Below are 22,776 nucleotides of genomic sequence, written 5' to 3' on the forward strand. Positions count from 1 at the left end.
TTTTCAAATTTTGAATTTTTATTTCAAATTTTGAACTTTTTAGGTGCATTTAGAAATGCTCGAGCTCTAGTTTTCGCTATATACTAGTAATGCTTGGCTAGAACTAGAGCTACAGCATTTTTGAATGCGGCCTTTCTTTCAAAATTTGAATTTTTGTCCAAACTGAATTTTTTTTCAAATTCTGAAATTTTGGCTGCATATAGAAATGCTGTTCTTGCTATATAACAATGCTTGGCTAGAACTAGAGCTACAGTATTCGTGAATGCGGCCTTTCTTTCAAAATCTGAATTTTTTTCCAAACGGAATTTTTTTTTCAAATTGTGAAATTTTGGGTGCATTCGGAAATGCTCGAGCTCTAGTTCTTGCTATATAGCAATGCTTGGCTAGAATTAGAGCTACAGAATTTTTGAATGCGGCTTTTCTTGCAAAATTTGAATTTTTGTCCAAACTGAATTTTTTTTTTCAAATTTTGAAATTTCTAGGAGCATTTAGAAATTCTCGAGCTCTAGTTCTCGCTGTATAGCAATACTTGGCTTGAACTAGAGCCACAGCATTTTTGAATGCGGCCTTTCCTTCAAAATTTGAATTTTTTTCCAAACTGAATTTTTTTTTCAAATTTTGAAACTTTGGCTGCATATAGAAATGCTGTAGCTCCAGTTCTTGCTATAAAGCAATGCTTGGCTAGAACTAGAGCTACAGAATTTTTGAATGCGGCCTTTCTTTCAAAATTTGAATTTTTTTTTCAAACGGAATTTTTTTTTCAAATTTTGAAATTTTGGCTGCATATAGAAATGCTGTAGCTTTAGTTCTTTCTATATATCAATGCTTGGCTAGAACTAGTGCTACACTATTTTTGAATGCGGCCTTTCTTTCAAAATTTGACTTTTTTTTTTTAATTTTTAAATTTTATTATATTGACAAAAAAAATTTGTACCTAAAACTTGTTTCTTATCCTGTTACTTTCAGAGGAAAAGTCCTGTTGCTGTAACAGGATTTGAACTGCGTTCTGTTGTAGCGCCTATTTTTTTTCCGCGTATTATTATTATTATTATTATTATTATTATTATTTTTTTTTTATTAATTCTTTAACTCTATTTAATATGAGACGAAATATCAGCGTGTAATTCAATGACGTACGTAGCCTAGATCGTCAGGCTTGTGGTCGATAGGTAGATCCGCGTGTAGGCACGCAGATCACTGGACAAGAAAGTACGTGCAAGTAGTCTTTAATATATAGGGACTCGCGGACTCATGGATGGACTCACTCAGTACTTCTGTACGACAATGCGGGTCTCAACGATATACTTTACAAAAAGTAATTGCAGAAAAAGCAAACGATAAACGCGACAAAATGACGTTCTAAAGACCGCAGTTGATAGCTAAGACGAGGTTCGTTTAATGAGGCCTCGAGGAATCGATCCTCAGGTATTCGTGACAAAGAAGTTAAGACTCTCGATTGGAACCGGGAGCAAAGGACTTCTCTCTTCTCGACATGTTACTTTTTTTTCTTCTAATTCTATATTATATTTATTATGCTTTTTATTCACGTCAGTTTCGACTGATGTGAGATGAAAGGTTTTGGTATAAAAAAAAATATTAAAAATAAATAATTATTTTACAATAATAATATAAGAAGGAACAAGTGTCGAGAGTGCTGCCCGCCCAGTACCTGCATCATATATATATGTATATACATATAGATGTATATATATGTGCGGTGATAAAGCCAACTAATCGCAGAACCAGGACCATGCTAAAGCCTTTCATTATAAAATCCCGAACGAGACGAGGAAGCGTCCTTTTTATTATGTAATAAAAGTGAAGGATAAAAAAAATATGCGGCGAGAGCCAAAGGACGATGAATAAGAGTAGAGTAAAGAGGAGCGAAGGTAAAAAAAATAATAAAATAAAAATGAAACATAAATAAAAAATAAAAAATAAAATAAATAAAAAATGAATTGAGAATCGATAATTCATTGGCTGCATGGTGTGTAGTGGTCAGTACAAGTACCTGCCTAACCAAGGTCTGGGCTCTTATTTGAAACGAGCGTATGATTACGGACATAGGGATAATGGCACGTTGCGAATCTTGAGTCTTGGTTGAGTAAGAAAGAGATACGCAAAGATCGAGATGAAATAAGCGAGAGCGCAACACTGCATCCTCTCGATTATAGTGGCGCCTTTGGCTTGTAATCCATTCGTATGAATTTTTTTTTTATTTTTTATATTGAAGTGTGAGTATAACAATGTTGTGCATCGCGGGTGCACATAATGTCCAACTAAACTGTTACATGAGAGGTGAATCATTATATAGTATGTGCATAATCATCACCGGAGTTGAGGTGAACCGGTACAGCGCGATGCTGAGAGAAAGTAACATGAGAGAGTGACAATGCTCTTATTTTTAATATGTAGTCATGTAAACAATTTATGACTTATTCCCATTGAATATTGATGATAAATCAATTTTTTTTTTTATTAAAAAACATCAATATGCTAATGAAGAATATTATGATGAGTGAGTGAGGGATAAGAGCGCGACGGGATGTCTAACCGAGTAATTAATTCATCTGGCTTTTGAGAATGAACACAATTAGTTTTCATCTATTCCGAACAAATCTGTCATTACTTAACAATAAATATATGGAGAAATAAATTTATTACGGGGCGCGACTGAATGTTTTGATATTTTTTTTTATTTTTTATTTTTATTACTCTATGCATATATTCATTTTTAGGAATTAATTCCGATAGTTTCTAGACGCGTATGTTGTAAAAAAATTTCGGAGGTAATACTGATTAAATGTGGCGCGGATTATTTTTTAGTTATCTGAGTAAAGTTTATTTTTAGGGATTTTATTTATATGATTTGTGGAAAATTTAGGAGAGAAAATTGCTGATAGTTTATTTATGATTTTGCATGAATGATTTTTTTTCGATCGATTTTCTATGGGATTTCTCTGACGTCGATTCTAAACAATATTAAGGCATCCGTTAGATGTTAAATGCCTCGGGGGTATCAGGCAAGTCTTCTGAAAGAATGCTAGCACGCACAAGTGAAGAAAAAAAATTTTTTTTTTCATAACACCGAGCCCTTGGTCTAGATTTTCTATCGATTTTCCATAGAATTTCTTAGACGAAGATCCCGACCAAAATTAAGGCTTCCGTTGGACGTTTGGAGCCCGAGTCAAAATTAAAAAGGTGATTTGAACCTCAACGTGGTAACTTTGTTCACTTTTACCAAGTTTAGGTTCAAATCATCTTTTTAAAAAGGTAAAATAAGCCTCCAGAGCCTAAATTTATAGATCGAAAAAGACTCTCATCGGATCGCGTACAATTGGTAAAAAACAGAAGGGAAAAGGGGACCACTAATTAGAAATGGCCGCCATAATCGAAGAAAATTTGAAATTTTTAAATTCCAAAAATAATTTCTTAGTAATAAATGTTTTGTTGTAAGTTAAAAATCATTAAAATTTTAAATATTAATAATAATAGCTAAAGTTAAACGAGTAGGCGTTCGAATAGAATAGTACTAAGTCATTTGAAATTCGAATTGAATAATTAGAGCATTTGACTTATTAGTATATGATTAATTAATTATTTCATGTGAATAATGAATACAAACGATGTATTGGAAAACGGAAACTACCAAAGAATTTGAAAAAAACTGCTGAAAACTAATGGGCTGCCGCCAGGATTCGAAACCATGACCTTACGAATATGAAGCACGACCACTGCCGCACTGCTACTTGGATGCTCACGATTAGTTGGAAATATCTTTATACCTTTATACGTACTCCATACGCTACTTTTAGAACATCGAGGACTTGAATAACATATCACGTTTAGCAGCAAGTCCAACATCAACAGAACTGAGGCTTTTGAGGCTCAAACTACTTTTTTAATTTTGACTCGGGAGGTCTCCAGAGGCGGACGTCCATCCGGAAATGGTCGGTAGCTTCCTAGAACCTCAGAACGTCTCGATCTGATAAAAATTCAATTTTCGAAAATCGGACCGAAACCAATAACTTCCCTTTCTTCGAAAATTTTCAATTTTCCTAGCGGGAAGTTCAAAAATTTTTTCTATGCCAAAAAAAAAAATTCATGTCATCCATTTTACCCTAAAACTTGCGCACTTTTTTCCACGTGATTCTATACAACAAAGTAAAATTTATAGCCTTATAATTAACTATATTGCAAATATTAATGACTGCAATTATTACTAAATATTTTTCGAGTTTTATTGCTTCGTTTCTAATATTTATTGTCAGAAAAAAAGGTTCGCGTAAAAAGTAAGTTACGTGAGAGCACGTAAGCTATGAGTTAAATAAAAAAAATTGATGTGTAGTTGACAAGCTCATGAATGATCTCTACAAATACTTATTTCTGTCTATATTATTATGAGGCTCAGTAATGATTTATTTCAAGGATAATTAATTAACAACAGCGTTGTGTTGTAAAATAAAAAATTCATCTATGATTTAAATAAAAAAAAAAAATTATGTGCTTCGAGTTGAAGTCAAACACTGAAAGTTGTTAATTTAAGTGTGTCAGTGTTATGTTGCTGATTCTGTGAATTTTATTTGTAAATAAATTATGAATCACGGCTGTTGTTTGTCATAAATATAAAGTGTGACATAACATTTTTTTGGGTATTTTTTTTTGTCTTAATCAGCAACGATTTTTAAATATTTCCAAGAAATCTATGACTTTAAATAAAGTTTTATATTTAAATAAATAATGGGCAGCCTCCTGAGTTACACCATTAGCCTAATGATTACATGGAAACTTTTATAAGAATGAAATTCAGTGTAATATTTAAGAAAAAGATAAAAATCACTCGTAGAATATTTTATTAACGTTAAATAAAATTGTGGATATTTATCTGCCTTAAAAAATATGAAAAAAAATGGCGCCAAAATTTTTGATCTAGTTGACGTTTAAAAAAAATCGAAGCAAAAGGGTAAAATATTTTTTACTTAAAAAATTTCCGAGGGTTAAATTTGAAAAGTGGGGCAAAGTTGTACGTTGATTGATAATACTGTAGATGATAAAGTAAAGATTGAAGGGGCCACAGCAGGCGAAGAGATAATTTAGATTTTAGTCTTAAATAAGATTGAAAAATAAACTCACATTCTTTGTTGCGGTCCATGGCGTATTGTAGAGGCGAGTCGTCAACTTCCGCTTTGGGAGGGGACGATCTATTGCCTTCAGCCATCGCCGTTGTGTCTTGAGATTCAGCTGATGTGTCTTCAGTGGCACCACCCGCCGACTTTCTCCCCGTTGTTGAAGAACTGTCCGGCGTTCTTTCGTATCGCGATCCTGAATGCTGATGCTTTGAACCTTTTTTATCGATTTCAGTCTCTGTCAAATTATCCCTGTGAAGTACGCAATTAATTAATTGATTCATTTATTTATTAGGACCCTTTGGACAAAATATTATCGAGCTTCTGAGTTATTTTTATAATAATTATTATTTATTTTTTACTACGCAGTCATAAAAGAAATTCATTATCCAGAAAAATGTTTTAGTCAGTAGTAAATTTTTTTTTTTTTTCGACTGAAGAAAATCGAAATTTTTTAACCCAAAAATTCACAGCAAAAAAATATTTTTTGTCAGAAAATTTTTACTCGACCCAAAAATTTTCTCCATTTTTAATAGAAAAAAAATTCTTGTTTTTTGTTTTTTTTTGGAAAATTGAATTGAAAATTTTCAAGAGCAAAATTTCATGTCGGCAGCAAAAAATAGAAAATTTCTAAAGGTTTTATTTTCTCAGTGCAAACTAGTGTAAAAATAAAACAATAAAACCCGAGAACGCTGGTATGTTAATTGTTGTCTAGTTACTTATCGTCAATAACAGGATATTGAGTGATAGTAAATAATAATGAGTACCGTAGATTATAGAGCTCGAAGAAAACCCCTCGTATTTTGTCTTCATTAAGTATTTGAATTTTAAAAAAAAGTTTGTTTTATGGGATCATACAATAATTTACCTATCGACTTCTCTAATTTGACGTTTCTCCCTTCGATCTTTAGATCTCTCAAGTTTCCTGGCCTTGGACTTGGTTTTGACTTCGACTTTGGCTGATTTGTGGCCTTGACTTTCGATAGGGTCACTAGAATTAGTTGGTATTGTGGATTCGTCGTTGCTGGATTGGTGGCTGGGTGATGAAGAAATAATTGAGGATATTGAGGTTCTAGTGTTGTTTGTATAATCCTATGTGACAAAATAGTATATTGTAAATAAATAATGTCAAACAGGTCAGTTGACAAAGTAGACGTGAAAGGCAATTTACCTTAAACCACTCAGGATAAATAGCGCTAATAGTATCCAGGAGGTCTTGATCTAGTTGTATCCTCCAAAACGGGGAGCCACTGTCCAACCTGTGGCTAGACTCTGAAAACCATTAAATATATTGCAACGAATTAATCACTGTTCTTTATAAAAGTCCACACTCAATTAAAGTCAATGCCTTTTTTGTTATTTATAAATATATATAAAATAACTGAAGCAATGGGCAATTAATCAAAATCCTCAGTATTTAGTTACACCATCTATATCTTACATATATATACTGTAAAAAAAAACGGTGTAAGTCCACGCTATTACGCACATTAAAAATTTTTGGTGTAAAAATGGACCCCGATAAAGTCAGTAAATTTACACGGTCTGCTGACGGTGTAAAAATTTTTTGGTGTGAAATATCAAGCAGTGTACACTAGGGTGTTTCAGAAAAAACAAATTTTTTTTTGGTATTCAAAAATTGAAAGTATACCAGAAAATAAAAATTTTGGTGCCAATCCGAACTCTTAATAATAATATTAAGGTTTGCCTCAATCCATTTTTCTATTTTCCATTTAAACAACATAGGAAAAATTTTTTTTTTTTTTAGAATTTTCTAGCTTACAGACCACTCAACGGATTTTTATGTGCAATGAAACTTTGTGAAGAAAATTGACCGCTTTACAAAAAAAGTCTCTTATCATTTTTTGATAAATCCCACTGTTCAAAAGTTATTTAAGTTTCAAGTCAAATTTATAGTAAATTTTGAGATCTTTTCACTTTTCCGGCGAAGCTATCAGTCTTATTACAAAATGTCATAGAAACTTTTTTGTAGGTAATTTTATTCCTTACAAGTTAGTACAAATAAAATTTTTCGAAATTCCGCATCGTTTTCAATTTATTTTCATTTCAATGTCAAGCTCTTAAAATTAATCAGAAATCTTTTTTTTTTTTAAGAACTTGACATTGAAATGGATATAACTTGAAAACAACGCAGAATTTCGAAAAACTTTATTTGTAATAATTTGTAAGGAATAAAATTACCTTCAAAAAAGTTTCTATGACATTTTGTAATAAGACTGATAGTTTCGCCGGAAAAATAAAAAAATCTCAAAATTTACTATAAATTTGACTTGAAGCTTAAATAACTTTTGAACAGTGGGATTTATCAAAAAATGATAAGAGACATTTTTTGTAGAGCGTTCAATTTCCTACAAAAACATTTGTTGTGCATAAAAATCCGTTGATTGGTTTATGAGCTCGAAAATTCTAAAAAAAAAAAAAATTTTTTTCCCGTGTTATTTAAATGGAAAATAGAAAACTGGATTGAGGCAAACCTTAATGTCATTATTAAGAGCTCGTAATGGTACTAAAATTTTTATTTTTAGTTATACTTTCAATTTTTGGATACCATAAAAAAAAATTTGTTTTTTTTTTTAACACCCTAGTGTACACTAAAGGACATACATTTACACCATTGATCGTATAACTTTGACACCAGTGTTGAAAATTTGAATACCAAATCATTCATAAGCGGAATCAAAATTTTTACAGTGCGGTCTTAAATTTAATCCCGGTGTTGAAATTTTTCCCTCAGAAAAAACATTTTAAGGCGACCGTTTTGCCCCTTTTTACCTGTACTTGCTATCACTGATGGTAATTGTAAGTGATTTAACGGTAAGTGTTTTTATAACTGTTTGAGTAATTCGTTAAAAGGACTAATAATTTGGTGATCGATGACCGATTGATAGTCTGGGGATAAATTAAATCCTCGAGGAATGCAGGATAGGTGATTTCTTTGGCGAATTCCGTTAAATTTTCAGCTTAATTTAAACGTCGGACGGTCGTTAAAAGCGTTGAGGGGCTCATTGCCACCAGCTCTCGGACATGGTCGAGTTAGATAGGATGGGTGGATAGCAACTGAAAGTTGTTGGCAAAGTCGGGTTGCTCGTTGAAGACCAGAAGAAGATGATAAAGAAGAAAAAAGAGGAGAAGAAGAAGAAGAATATGAAGAAGGTTGAGAAAAAGAAGATGATGACGAAGAAGAAGAATTAAAGAATACGAAAAAGAAGTAAGAGAGGGGAGAAGACCTCGTTACGACGACATTCTACGAGCGGGCGAGACGCGTGCCTTGCCTTCGAGATCGAGGAATCGATGCGACGGTAAAGCCTCTTCAAGAAAAGAGAGAGAAGAAAAGATAGAGGGAGGCCAATGTGCTACAAAGGGTGTTGCTCTCTCTTTCTTTATCTTTATCTTCTCTTTCACTGTTTCTGATTCTGTTGATCGTTTTCTCTTTCTTGAGTTTTGGAGCTCGGGAGAGCAGCTAAAACCTGTCCCGCGCACGGTAAGAAAACACGAGTCGGCATCGATGCTCGAGTGCGAGAGGTCGCGTCGTTTTTGCATGCCGAGGTAGACGTATGGTAAAAAATCACACCAATTCGCAATGCATGTCCATCAGTTATAATATTTCAGCAGTACTACTATTTATAATGCTGGATAATAGTAAGTAGATTGTAAACACCAGCCATAAAATTTAAAGTCGTGAGATCAGCCTTGACCCGGTGGTTGATCAGCAACCCGTGGTGTTAGAGAAGTACACAAACGAGCAATCAGTACATCGACGTGACTATATACATGACATCCCACAACGCTGTAAATCACCGCGTGAATCACTGATGTCGACTGACACGAATCGAGACCTCTATTGGCCTCTCGCTGCTCATACATATATAAATATAAGTACGTCTATTACTCTACGCACCTGGACGAAACATTAAATGATGGAATAATAGTAGAATGTATGGATGTATGTATGTATGTATGTATATTTAAACCGCAGTTTAGATTACAAAGTAGTAGTAAATACTCTATAGATATTTCTCAACACCCCTTGCCATTCCAATGAGAAATAAGTTCTTTGGTATACGATGGGTATAGAAGCCGATCTAATGAAATCCTCATCCCTTGACGAGATCCCAAGGGGATCTCACTGCGAGACGCTTCTAGGTCGTCGACCAGTCAGCGATGTCGCGAGTACGTGGGGACTCCGTCGGCTCCCTGAAGTCGCTTCTCTTGATCGGCGTCGAGTCACCTCGATAAAAACCAAACGGTTTTGACCACGAAAACAATAACAAACTGCATTGGTTGGTTGGATGGTTGGTTTCGCGTCGATATATCGAGAAGGCCGCGGAGTTTTTATTTTCTCTCTTCATCCTTTGCGCATATTCTTTACAAACATCTCGAATACGAAATGTGCATTCCGTAAGAATCGCATTGACTGCATCCAATGAAATTCGAGCAAATAAATCTCGCGCTTCTCTACTTTGTGATTTTGCCTGAAACTCTTTCTTTTCTCAGTTCTCGCCTTCCTCAATACGATAATACCGACTCAGTCGGACTCTTTTTCCTACTGAAGATATGAATCGTTCAACAATCAAAATTATGTGTCGAAAGCTGTATGTCAGGTTCTTCCGTGTATTATTACGATACACAATCACAGCTAAAACTTATTATCTCTTCTCTCTTTCCTTCTCTTCTTCTACTCTGTTTTACTCGTGAATCACTCGTCAGGTCCACCACGCGAATTATACAACTGCGAAAAACTTGGCCGCACTTGGGGAATGTCGTTGGCATGTTCAGTCTTCTTCTTCTTCTTGTTCTCCTTCTTCACTCTTTCTCTTTCTCTCTCATTCTCCGTCTTTAACTGATTGTTTTTTACTTTTTTTGTTAAGCTTCAGGGAATCGCTGAACAACCGTCCCGGGACTCTTCCTTGTCACAGATAATTTGGCGTTGGATATTCTGTCACCATTAGGAAAATCACTGAAAAATTACGAACGTAACGCGAATAGACAAGACGACAAACTGACTCTAATGTATATAAACTGTTAAAGTCCTCAAGTTATTTTAAATTCGCAATAACAGTTTACAACTACGATTCAGTGTTACAAATAAAACTGGCGCTTAAAACTGATAATTAAAAATTTTTTATTTTCAGAAACAGGTACACTGTAAAAAATCGGGATTTTATTTCAATCAAAATTCACTCCGTCACTCGGAATTTCGGAGTTTAAAAAAATCACCGCATAAGGAGTGAATAGGGATTTTTTTATGAGCGGAGTGATTTCGGATTTTATTTAAATCCGCATTCACTCCGGTCCGGAGTTTTAATACTTAAATAAATTTATATTTAATAGAAGCAGCTGTTAATTAGAAACATAATTATTTAAATAAATAATTCATTCAGATAATAATAATTAAACTTAAAATATTATGTTGTTAATTTATAAAATGTTTTAGTAACTCACTAAATTATAATTTCATATATATAATACATAGTGAAAATATTAAATTATTGAATAGCTATAGTGACATAGTTTTTATGGGAATATTTTATATTTCGGTACAATATGAAATGTTATCTCGTGGTGTGGTTGATGTCAGTCATACGACAGTTTGTGACTCAGTGGAATTATATTTTTGCAAATTTTGTTATCAGCTGCTTATAATTTTTAAAAATCATTTCGCGCGAATATATGGAAAGGGAGCTCGTAATTATTTCCATACTCAATATAAATGTCTAAATATCAGACCTAAGCTCACTATGTATTAGTAATTTTTTTTATAATTAATATTTTCCGAAACTCCCTTCGAAGTGAATAAATAAAAAGTCATCCACTCCGCGTTCACTCCGTAAATTTCCTCTAGTGTATCATGATTTATCTCTGGGTTTATTTCTGGGTATACTTTATTCGACAGGACCATCAGAACTCAAACAAAAGTTAGATCCTTGTAATTGTCACCAGCATTAGCATATCTTTACCACCAGTACAATAACTAAAGTGATGAATGAGAAAATATTTAAGTAACTAAACAGAGAGAGAGAGAGAGTATGAAGCTAGTGTTCTATCTTCCTACACGTTACATTGAACTCGTATGATTATAAATTGCGCTTACGAGCATTCGGGTCCTGACGGCGCGATGGGACAACGTGGGCACCGCGACGCGTGACCAGTTGTGCTGGCGAGTCCTTGGGTACACCCACACATGGGGGTATTGGTTTTGAACAAGACACAAGAACCAAGAACCGGCCACGACGCATACAAGCAGCACGCAGAAGGTGCACGCACCTGGAAAACGTAACAGGGACTGGAAGAGGATACAACACCAGTTACTAGACTCTTCCTCGGCACTTAACCTACGACCCGGCTCACATATATCTTGCTCAACCTGAGGGCCAAGTTACTACTCATGAATTCGATACCTTAAGCGAACACACTTTCTTTCTTGATTTCCATTTCGCCGCCTCTTGTTCGCGCATCTTGTTCAATAAAATTAAAGTTAAGTGATGAGGGTCTCAACAAGATAGAGCTCTTGTTGAATCTTTAAGAGTACTACCATTCAGTATAATGAATCTTCGTATTTATTATTATTGTCCCCAGAGCGTCACTAAATTTGCATCAGATTGCCTGAGAGTAATAAAAAAGAGTAAGCAGAAAAAAGGTGGATAATTTGATTGCTAAAAGTTGATAGTAAGGAGCGTCCACGGCGCCAACGTCTTCGAGAGAGGCGAGGAGCCAGTGTCCTGCACTTGATGGTGAGACAAGGTGGGGCACCAGTTGAAAATGACATCATCAGCAATCTCGGCATACACCTCAGCACGTAATCGCAGCACAGAGGCGTATCAGCTGTGTCGTATCTTATCTTCCTTTGGTACCCAGCACACACTGAAAATGAACGTAGTTGTGCTCTTTGTCTAACTCTTAGGGACCCAAGTTAACTGGTAAAGAGTGACAGCAAGTAAATAAGGAGGGATAAGGTGAGAGAGAGAGTTAGTCGCGCGCCAGCTTGTGTGGGTCGCGTGTCCAGGGAGAGCCGACACGGTTGGCGTAACTAGCCAACCGTGAGATGACGTGGTACCACGCAACGACTCGCTAATCGCGTGCTACCGGTCTCTCTTGCGCCAGTTGTTTTCATCTTTAATCCATGTTAGCTTTTGTATTAATAAACTATACTAATTCTTTCATAAATTTTATATATTTTTATTATTATTTTAACAAGTCGTCTAGTCTGTTAATATAGTCGACATTAATCGAAGACTATTTCGATTTATCTGCCCGATTTCAATTTTTTAACGTCCGCCTGCTGACTTTTAGATTATCCGGTAAACTCACTGGAGATCGGACGAATATGACATCATATGTGGAGGCGTGAGAGTCGCACTTGAAAGTACCCACGCGTTTTCCAGATGTGTGCAACATCAGTAAAAGATTAAGAGAAAGATGAAAATAAATAACTATTACATTAAATCCGGTTGATTTGAGGTAAAAAAATAAAAAGAAGGATCTTTTAATTTAAACTTAACGTTCTTGGAAATTATTTTGGATAATGTTTATTGATTCTAAGTATTGAGTAAAATCGAAGAGCCGTCATCAATAAAAAAACGTATTATTTGAGATCTCTAAAATTTAACGATTCAGTTTAATCGATATTGACGCCGATCTTGGAATCGAAAGGGATTAAACTTGTAGCCAATTCGACCAGAAAATAAAATTGGTAATTTTATATCCCTCAGGACCTTAAAACACCTGTCTAAAAAGTTACTAATTAATAATTCTACGGAAGAAACGACTCGTCGTAAAAATCAACACAAGCTCTACTTTTGTCATTTATTTTATCGGGTTCCACGAACGAGAGTGACAGTCGTTGCAGATATTTCAACAGTTGATGGATTCTCAAGGGTCGAGGATACAGGGAGATAATGTGGTGGGGAGAAAAACTATAGATCGAATTTCGAGAGAACAACTTAAAAAGAATAAACGGAATGTTCTTTACAGTGAAATTCGGGGAAGAATCCTCATAAGATACAAAGGACCAACTGATTTAATCTTACTGACATTACGATAGTTAAATCAGAATATGCCAAAAAAATTGCACACCTCAATCACTCATTTCATTTTTAACCATTACTACACTGTAAAAAGAGCGGTGTTAAAAATGGACTCATTTTAACTCCGCCCGGTGTAAAAATAAAATTACATCGGTGTAGGAGGAGTAATTCACCGGTGTTAAATCAGGGTAACCGGTGTAAAAGCGGAGTAATACTGGTGTAAAAACGGAGTAATATCGGTGTAAAAGCGGGGTAACCGGTGTAAAAGCGGAGTAATACCGGTGTAAAAGCGGGGTAAACTGCGTCCGCTTGGAGTATTAACTTTAAAGATTATAAAACACAAAAAATGTCAGTTCTTTATGAAAATTAATAAAAAAAAATCATTTATTAGCCAGTATAGTGATCGAGTAAGTAAAAATATTCACAAAGTGAAATTTTAACACCGTTCTAGAATATTTACACCAGCGGCGGCGTTATTTTAACACCGGAGAATTTTTTTTTAACACCGGTACAGAATATTTACACCGGCGGTGGCGTTATTTTCACACCTTTTTCGGTACTGAAATTTAACACCGCCGATTTTAACACCTACACCGCTTGGACTTACCCCGGTGATTTTTTACAGTGTATTAACTTCAACTTAATTTTTTCTTTCTTCTTTTCAGTTCTTAATTTTTTTTAAATGTCCCGCGTTTTTGTCTTAGATGTCGCTCTTTTTTCCAACCCTACTGTCACACTAGTGCTGCCAGTAGTTGATGGAGAGAAAAGATAACATAACAACCCACACGAAAAAATATATATGTGACATATATGCATCAATGTATCGGCCATATGGGACATATATGTTATTTATATATTTTTTTGTGCGGAAACAAAAGTAAAAATAAAAATGGCGGCCAAATTTTTCGTGAATTACTGGTTTTGTTTTTTGTTAATTACTAATAAACAAACAGGATTTGAATAGTGGGTTGCAAAAGGGTTTTTGAGATGAAAAATACAAAGCTGATAAAAAAAACAATGAGGCTGATTAATTATGTGTACCAAAGTTTATCATGATTGCGAACTTTCATACTAGACAATTGACAAAACTGATTTCTGGGACTAAAATACTTTACTTTGATTCAATGGAATAATGAGTCGACTTAACATCAAGTTGAAATATTCCTTAAAATGAAAACTGTATACTGGTACACAATTAAACTTATTTTGGTGCAGTTAAAAAAGTATAGAAATGATTTAATGAGAAAAATAGTCGGACAAAATAAAGTGATCGTTGATCGTAAAACACCCTGAGCGCTTTCGCACTTGAGGTGTGCAATAAATATGCATCATTTTTTAATCTCTATTTAACATTGCGAGTTTCTGAATATTCTGGTTCAGGTACAGATGATACATTTTGTAAAAGAGTAATAAAACTAATAAATGACAAAGTTGTATCCTCGATAAATCATTATCACAGAGAGCTTTATCGTTATGATAAAGCGTAGTAGTTCTGCTTGATTCTTACAGGACCGGATATCGTCGGGTGCCAGCGACCCACGCGACCAGTATTGAGGAGACTGGCAATAAATCTCCATTCGTTCGACGCATAATTAGCCATGCCGTTCTCTTATTATTTTTATTTTTATATTCAGTCTGATTCTTGGGTTTCATGAAAAATTTTTTAATCCACAGTATCCATAAAAATATAACCACATATATGTGATATAAGTCAGATTTGGCCAAAGTAAGATACTATTTCTGGAAGAGTAATTTTTTTTTTTAAGGTATTTATTTGAATTATTTTATTAACCCAAGTCGAAATATCCGACGTAAGTTGAACGTTTTAAACGTGAATTGAACATTTTTAACGTTTTGAAAGTAAATTGAACGATTTTTTTGTATTTTGGTTCGTAAAAAAAAGGTAATTTCATGAGTTATGATTTTAGTTTAATGATAACTTGTAATCACAATTTTTGTAACCTTGATATCATAATATATGAAAAGATATAATAGAGTTAGATAGAAGTATGAACTGAAAAATTTTTTTTTTCAAAATACGAATTTTTTATTTAAGAGCCAGAAAAGCGGACGACAAAATTTTAGGGAATTGATGTGATTATATAATCCAGGAGTACAATATCGATGAAAAAAATTTTTTGGAATGCTTATGTTTTCTTATTGTAAGTCTAAATAGGTTTTAAGTTACGTTTTCGATTTATGATACTCCAATCTACGTTTTGAATAAGTTAAAAGCTGTCAAATTGAGTTTTTAATGTCCAAAAAGTTCAATTTACGTTTAAAACGTTAAGAAAGTTCATTTTACTTCTAATATTTCGACTCGGGAAGAATTAGAAGCTTAATTTGAGGTAATATGGACCATAACTACAAAAGTTGCTTGAATTATTTTGAGAAAATTATTACTAATTTCGATAATTAAATTGATTAATCAAAAAATTCCAATATTGGCTCATTTTGTCTCAGCCCAGCTTATTCTTGTTTTTAAAAAAATAATTTAGATAAAAAACACAGAAAAAAAATTTTGATTACTCAAAATTTTAAATTTGACGCACTGTCCAATCTGATCAACTTGCCCCAATCTTTTCTACGAACTATAACTAAGGATTTTTAAACCAGAATCATTTTTTTATCTCAAGATTGGTGTCTCATTTTACCTCAGTCTTCCCTTCATACATATATATATATATATATATAACATTAAGTCGACCTGATTTAGAATTCGCCGCGTGAATTTTAAATGGAATTTGCGTATCGCGGCATATCATCGTGTCCGTGACTTCATGACCACGCAGTAGCTCAAGTGAATCGGTAAAATAAAAAAAAAAAGGTAAATAGAAACCGCAGAGTGAACCACGGTGACTACCTTTGCGTATCAACTGAAATCCGAGGCAACCACGCGATTAAAGTGTGCGCGATCTACAAAACCACTTACTGATCTTGTCGGCGATCGTCAGAAGAAAAGAGCACGCGTTCAAACAACTCGTATCGCGCCATGAGGTATATCTAGAAATATAATATTATATATATATGTATACGTATATATATATAATACTAAAGTTTTAGCTATTGCAGCGATACGCTTAATTTAAAATCATTGTTCTAGATGATAGAGCTATCACATCATACACTGCTAGTTATAGAACTATATTTTATTATTTATTTTAAAAAAATGATAAATTATGAGTGCCATAAGTGCCAGAGATAATGGAATGTCTGTTAGACACTTTAATACATTATTAAGATTGTCGTGCGAGCGTCATTCATCTCGAACACTTAATTTAAAATCCAATGGCAAAATTAACAACTTGCGTGTCGCAATCTGGATTCTTTTCTGTATCCTTTGTACTCTCGCAGTATGTGGTGACATACGAGGGCAAGTTGGCGATTCATTGAGCGTGTGCTATGTTAATTATTCATTCTAGATTGGAAATCTTTTATATCATTGTGAGTTGGATGATTTACACGAATATGCAAATCTTTGTTATTTTTATTCATAAGCTTCTCTAGTTATTATGAAAACTCTCGATCGATCGAACGATAATAAGCAGAAAAAATATATATAATATTGGCTACATGGAGAAAACGAATGCCGCAAATATATTAATATTTTATATATTTTGTTGGAAATGCTAATGCATTACTTTTATTATTTATTATTAAATGTACGGTAAAAGTCATAAAATGATATTTAATAGTATGTTTATTTTTAAAATTTATATATTATTACTTTTATCACTATTTCATTCGTGTTCGTTATTGATAGAATATCTATTTCTGTTAAAAGTATATTCATTTATTACTAAACGTTGAGTAATACATTTACTTATACGATTTAACGATTTTTATTCTGTAAAAATATATAAATTAACTAAAAGTATGTACTGAATACTATACAATATGCAAAACTTACTATTTGTATAGCAATTTCTGTAAATCGGATCAATAGAATAGTATTGAGTATTAGGCGGCAACTAACAAATTACTATGCAGTTTGTAATTTTTCTAAAGCTGACAGATAAAATTAACAATTGGTAGAGATTGCGTATAAAAATATATATTACGAGTTCAGAGACTTTCGTTCAAAAGAGACTTCGGACCGTCAGACTGAGGACAGAATTCGCGCGCGGGAGATCAGGGTTCGAATCTCGGCACAGCCAAATTATTTTTAAAATATTTAAATTCACACCAACACTAATCCACATCTCTCAAATAATAATCATATTAATAGTAATAATAAAAAGTTTGAAAACCAATAAAAATTTAATTTTATTCAGTTCCATTATGACATAGTAAAATTTACTGTACTTCATAATAAAATTTATTAAATAGATAGTAAAGTTTACTGGTGCAGATTATATTTTTCGGCATTCCCATAATAAAATTTACTAATTACAAGAATAATTAAATTCTCAAGACGGTACACAGTTAGAAATTTTGTGTTAAATTCAACACAAATCGTCTGTTGCAAACGGTCTACACAAATTTTTGTGTTAATTCAACACATTGCGTTTGTGTTGATCTTTAACACAAATTTTATATTAAATAAAATTGAACACATAAAATCTGTTCTTTTGACAGAAAATTTTTTACATTTAACAGAACATTTGTGTAAATTTAACACATTTTTTGTGTTAAAATCAACTAATAAACATAAGCACATAACGTAACCAACTCAAGTATACTGATCTACCCTTAGTAGAACTTATGTCTATTTAGCGAACAATTGAACCAGGTCAAAAAGGTATGAAATTTATCTAAATTTCATTATAAAATGTATATATTTAATTGTAAATAAATTATAATTCAAATTTCTCTGCAGACAATGCTGCTACAATGCTTTGCTTGGTTATAGTAATGACGAATCGCGCGAAAACGTTTAGTCAAACAACACAAATTTTGTGTTAATTTTCGAATATCAGAAGAAATGTGTTACATTCTAGATTTTCTAATCATTTAACATAAAAAATCTGTTAAAGTAAAATAACACAAACGGTTTGTGTTGAATTAACAGATTTCTGTGTTAAAAATCAACAAAAAATTTAACCAAATAATTTTTTAACACAAATACACAAAATTTCTAACTGTGTGAAAACAACCGAATTTCAAGTTCTTGAAATATTTTTCTTAAAATTTTTTTTCTACGGTTAAAAATATGTAATATCAATCAATTTAAATAATCGACATTTTTAAACTATTTAAAATAAAAAAAAATAAAATTTATAAATCGTAAATGGTGAGATCATCTCATTTGTTATAAATTTTAATGACATCATATTTTTACTGCCTTATTTTATTGTAAGATAAAATGATCTATTGCTCATAATTTATTTATCAAATAATTAAATATTTATTGACGATTATATGTGAGGAAAAAAAATAACTCATCCATTAATTAATTTATCATAAAATATATATATATATATCTTCAGTACCAGTCAGCTTTTTTGTTACGATTTTAAAAAAGTTTTATAATGAAGACATGTCTTGGTTGGTAATGAGAATATTAACCTCGTAATATAAAAAAAAATAACTATAGTGGTATACATATAAACATGATTATTATGGGGTGCTATTGAGGTGATGTTGAAAAGATGTTGATGTCGTGATTCAGTTTAAAGACAAACGTTTGTAGATTGTTACTCGCGTGTTACTTGGGACGCGATTTCACGACTTGATCGGCACAAACGAGGAGATGTTTCTGTCGGACAACTTCTGCAGAGTTTATCTCTGATCTTGGCGATCTCACTGATGGCTCGGTCGCTGGTCCACGCGCGATTTCTCGCGTGTCGATCGATTGATTCAATCGGCAACGATGGACACTTCTCTTTCGTTTTACCGAGTTGAGATTCTCTTAAATTTTCATGTCTTACAAAGACGCTGAGAAATTACTTGTCGACTTTTTTTTTATATATACATATACATATACATATATATGTTTTTTTTTTAATTCACTTCAGTAAACACTGTAGGCGTTTTATGATTTGTTTTGAAAGATAACCAATATAGCGGACGTTTTTTCAGTCAGTTGTATTAATTTATACTTATTTTATATATATATATTTTTTTTATTATTTGATTGCGAGAGAATTTGCGTGGGAGATGACTGTAGACTTCTTTCATGATATACCCGCATCGCGTGAGGTTTAACCTCCTCTTTATTCCGCGCTCTTGTGTAACCTACGTCAACACATCAGCCAACAACAAAATTACTATTATCCATCGATTGATCCATCGTAGATCTAATCTACCGCACGAGTCGCGGATGCGGGTCCTAAGTAAATTATCATATTATCACATCAAATTATTAAAATTACCTATAAAATAGAGATAATTATATTTATATAAATAAGATTTTCAAATATAATTTCATAAATAAATTAATAAAAAAAAGTAAAAACTGCAATTACTTTTTTATGTTTGGACTCGACATGTAAGAGACGCATCCATAAAATTTAAAACTCGTCATCGGGAATTTCTCTTTGGTAATACAGCTGACATTGCGCAAGATTTCGTTACTTTGGTAAACTACGAAATCGTTGATGCAAGGAAGGATATCCATCAACATAATATCGCAAAATTTAACTCATGTACGCATTTATATACCAGAGTGTTTATGTATCAAAGACCGGGCGATTTTACCGATCGATATTGACGTATGCTACCGCTAATGTATTGCTGTAGGCGTTATTCGACTCACATTTATTATTACTGCAGAATATATGTAAAAAAAAATAATGGCGTATCTTGGTCACATTTAGTATGACAAAAAATACTTAAAGTTGCATCAATAAAAATGATACGTCATTTATTATACCGCCCGCTCTTTCGGTAATACAGACGACAATGTCGACGAATTGTTGATGCTGCTCACACTCATATCAACTTTCTCACGATTTTTCATGCGCATGTAAACTCTTTACTTAAAGAAGAATAAGAAGAAGAAGAAGAAGGAGAAAAAGAAGAAGAAGATTAACAAGTTGGATGTTATATCCCAAGGTGAAGGAGAAAACTTACTGGTGAAAATACATCAAGGTCAATAACTTTTTTTTTCTTTTTAATTTTTAACCTACTGGAGAAATATCCGGAGATCAATTTTCTGAGGGACGATAGGTTGAGACAAATAGAAGCGACTGGGGTATAATGGTTTATTTTGATACTACTAAACTTGTTAGTGAAATTACACTAATTGAATCAGTGATTCTAATTTTTACTGAACGAACACCTACACGGAAAAAGTATATATCCGTATATATCCGGGAAATTCTGAATATATGCCGCATATATGAGACATACATTCAGTTTTGCCTGTATATATCCCGAATATATACTTTTTTCGTACGGGCAGTATTCTAACCTAGAAAATCAGTAAAACTATTTTGTCAGTGGCTCAATTTCTTGCTATTAAATCAGTATTTTTAACAACCAATCGGTAAAAATTTAACTGATTTACTTTAATAATCGAATATAACTCTCATATATGCCATTGCACTTATGGTTCAACAGCACAGAAGATACAACAGTTATAGCGGCCTCATAGTTTCGTCTGCGACCGATCGAAAAATAAAACTACCCGAGTCAAAAAACAAATTCTAGTTTAGTCCTTAAAAGCCTCGATTCCTTTGGTGTTTTATTTGCCGCCTAGAAAGTAACTCTACTTTAGTATTCAAAATCCTCAATGAGAACTATGAGGTCTAAATGCGAATAATTTATCGATTTTAAATTATAACTAAGGCCTCAAAATCCTCAACGAATGAAAAGTTATACTTTGGACTTTGAAAAATTTTAGATAGAAAAGGGAGGGGGAAGAATACGTCGAATGAGACTTTTGAGGTTCAAATGCGGATAAAATTATTCCTGTACGTTTTGAGTATTTTGAGGCTCTAATCCAAATTATGTTATTCCAGTTTAGTCCTCAAAGTGGTGAAATTGGTCGTAACTACTACTTTGAGGACTAAACTAGGATAACTTTCTGTACCGTTGTCAATCTTGAAATTCTAAATTGATCCTCATAAACCTCATTAAGAACTGAGAGACTTGAATCCGACTTTGTTTTTTGACTCGGGTAAAGTAGCCGTCTAATTTCATTATTATCAATAGTGGATTTTTTTCAGTGTTACCTATAAATTTCACTGCTCGTTCGGCAATTTTTTTCACTGCAATAAGCAGTGAATTTCAATGGTTACTTAGCAAACATTCCACAGAATCAAACAGTGATTTTTATTGATTCAAAATGTGTATAAATTTCACTAATTAATTTAGGAAGTATTCACTAATTTCTAATAGTAAATTTATAAAAATTTCTTTTTTAAATTTTTCTTACAAAATTTGAATCATGAGCATTTTACCCCAGTTGGCCCGTCATATCCCGATCTTCTCTCTACAGAAAAAAAGGATTTCTTGGCACAAGAAAAATTCCTTAGGGCAAGTAAAAATTTTTTGTGCCAAAAAATTCTTTTTTTCTGTGTATATTTAATTTTTAAAAAACAATTAACAGATAAAACATGGTGTCAAAAATATGACTAAGAGGAATAAAAGTACAATAATAATAATAATAATAATGATAATAATTTTCGGGCGGTAGCTCGTTGGTTAAAGACGCTAAGTGGGCGGGTTAGTAGTAATTGCCGACAACGAAAAGAACCCCAAGGCGTATTATCGTCGATTATTGAAGCAGCTCGACTGCTCGGCTTTACCCAGATGAAGGCGGGACTCCCTGTCTTCGCGAGACAGAACGCGGAGAAATAAATATATATTATCAACTCCAAGGGATTGTGGAACTGCTAGCATTAAATATTTAAGATGACTAATAAATAAGTAATTGCCAGTGACATTACGGTATCTATGATTAATTAGATTTTAAAATTTTATTTTTTATTTTCTATCCGATCCGTCAATACGCGTGACGTTGATCAATTGATGTTTCTATTGTTTTGATAGTAAGTGATGATAATTATAATTATTATATATGTAGACAATAATGATATTTTTGATGAATGGAAGTATAATTGATAGACAAAAGTACGGAAGCGTGTAGATTGATGGCCGATGATGAAAGCGTCGGATTCACTGTTCATTTGGTCTGTACGGTGTCAGTAAAAGGAATCGAGGATGTTAATTAAATCTCGATGTAATTAAATTCGATGTCTGTAATTAAAGTGCCACCGCAGTGATAGTTGGGCATAAATTTATAAGCGTAAATATAAATTTATATTTTATTCCGTTAGTTAAATTTATTAAATAATAATATTTTAATTATCACTTTGATCAATAAGACGTTGGTTAAATTTAATACCAGTTAATTATCGTAATTACACTCAAAAATTTGCGGAGTGAATCCGGAGTTGATGCGGAGTAAATTTCACTCTGAAGGGAGTTTCGGAAAATATTAATTGTAAAAATAAATACTAATACATAGTGAGCTTAGGTCTGATATTTAGGCATTTATATTGAGTACGGAAATAATTACGAGCTTTCTTTTCATATATTCACGCGAAATGATTTTTAAAAATTAAGTAATCGCAATTTATAATCATACGAGTTTAATGTAACTTGTAGGAAGATAGAATACTAGCTTCATACTCTCTCACTCTCTCTTTAGTTACTTA

At 32.9% G+C, this 22,776-nt stretch overlaps 1 protein-coding gene across 2 annotated transcripts in view; it reads right to left on the reverse strand.

Moving 5' to 3' along the window:
• Positions 1–22,776, reverse strand: part of LOC130670885 (myocardin-related transcription factor A-like) — a 149,330-nt gene that overhangs the window by 56,571 nt on the left and 69,983 nt on the right. For both annotated transcript variants that reach the window (XM_057474493.1, XM_057474492.1), the window contains exons 2-4: positions 6,298–6,398; positions 5,995–6,218; positions 5,134–5,378 (exon numbers count right to left, since the gene is read on the reverse strand). In XM_057474493.1, coding sequence (XP_057330476.1) covers positions 5,134–5,378; positions 5,995–6,218; positions 6,298–6,398 — 570 coding nt within the window. The remainder of the gene's footprint in view (positions 1–5,133; positions 5,379–5,994; positions 6,219–6,297; positions 6,399–22,776) is intronic.

This window comes from Microplitis mediator, chromosome 7 (genome assembly GCF_029852145.1).
Source record: "Microplitis mediator isolate UGA2020A chromosome 7, iyMicMedi2.1, whole genome shotgun sequence".
NCBI lineage: Eukaryota > Metazoa > Arthropoda > Insecta > Hymenoptera > Braconidae > Microplitis > Microplitis mediator.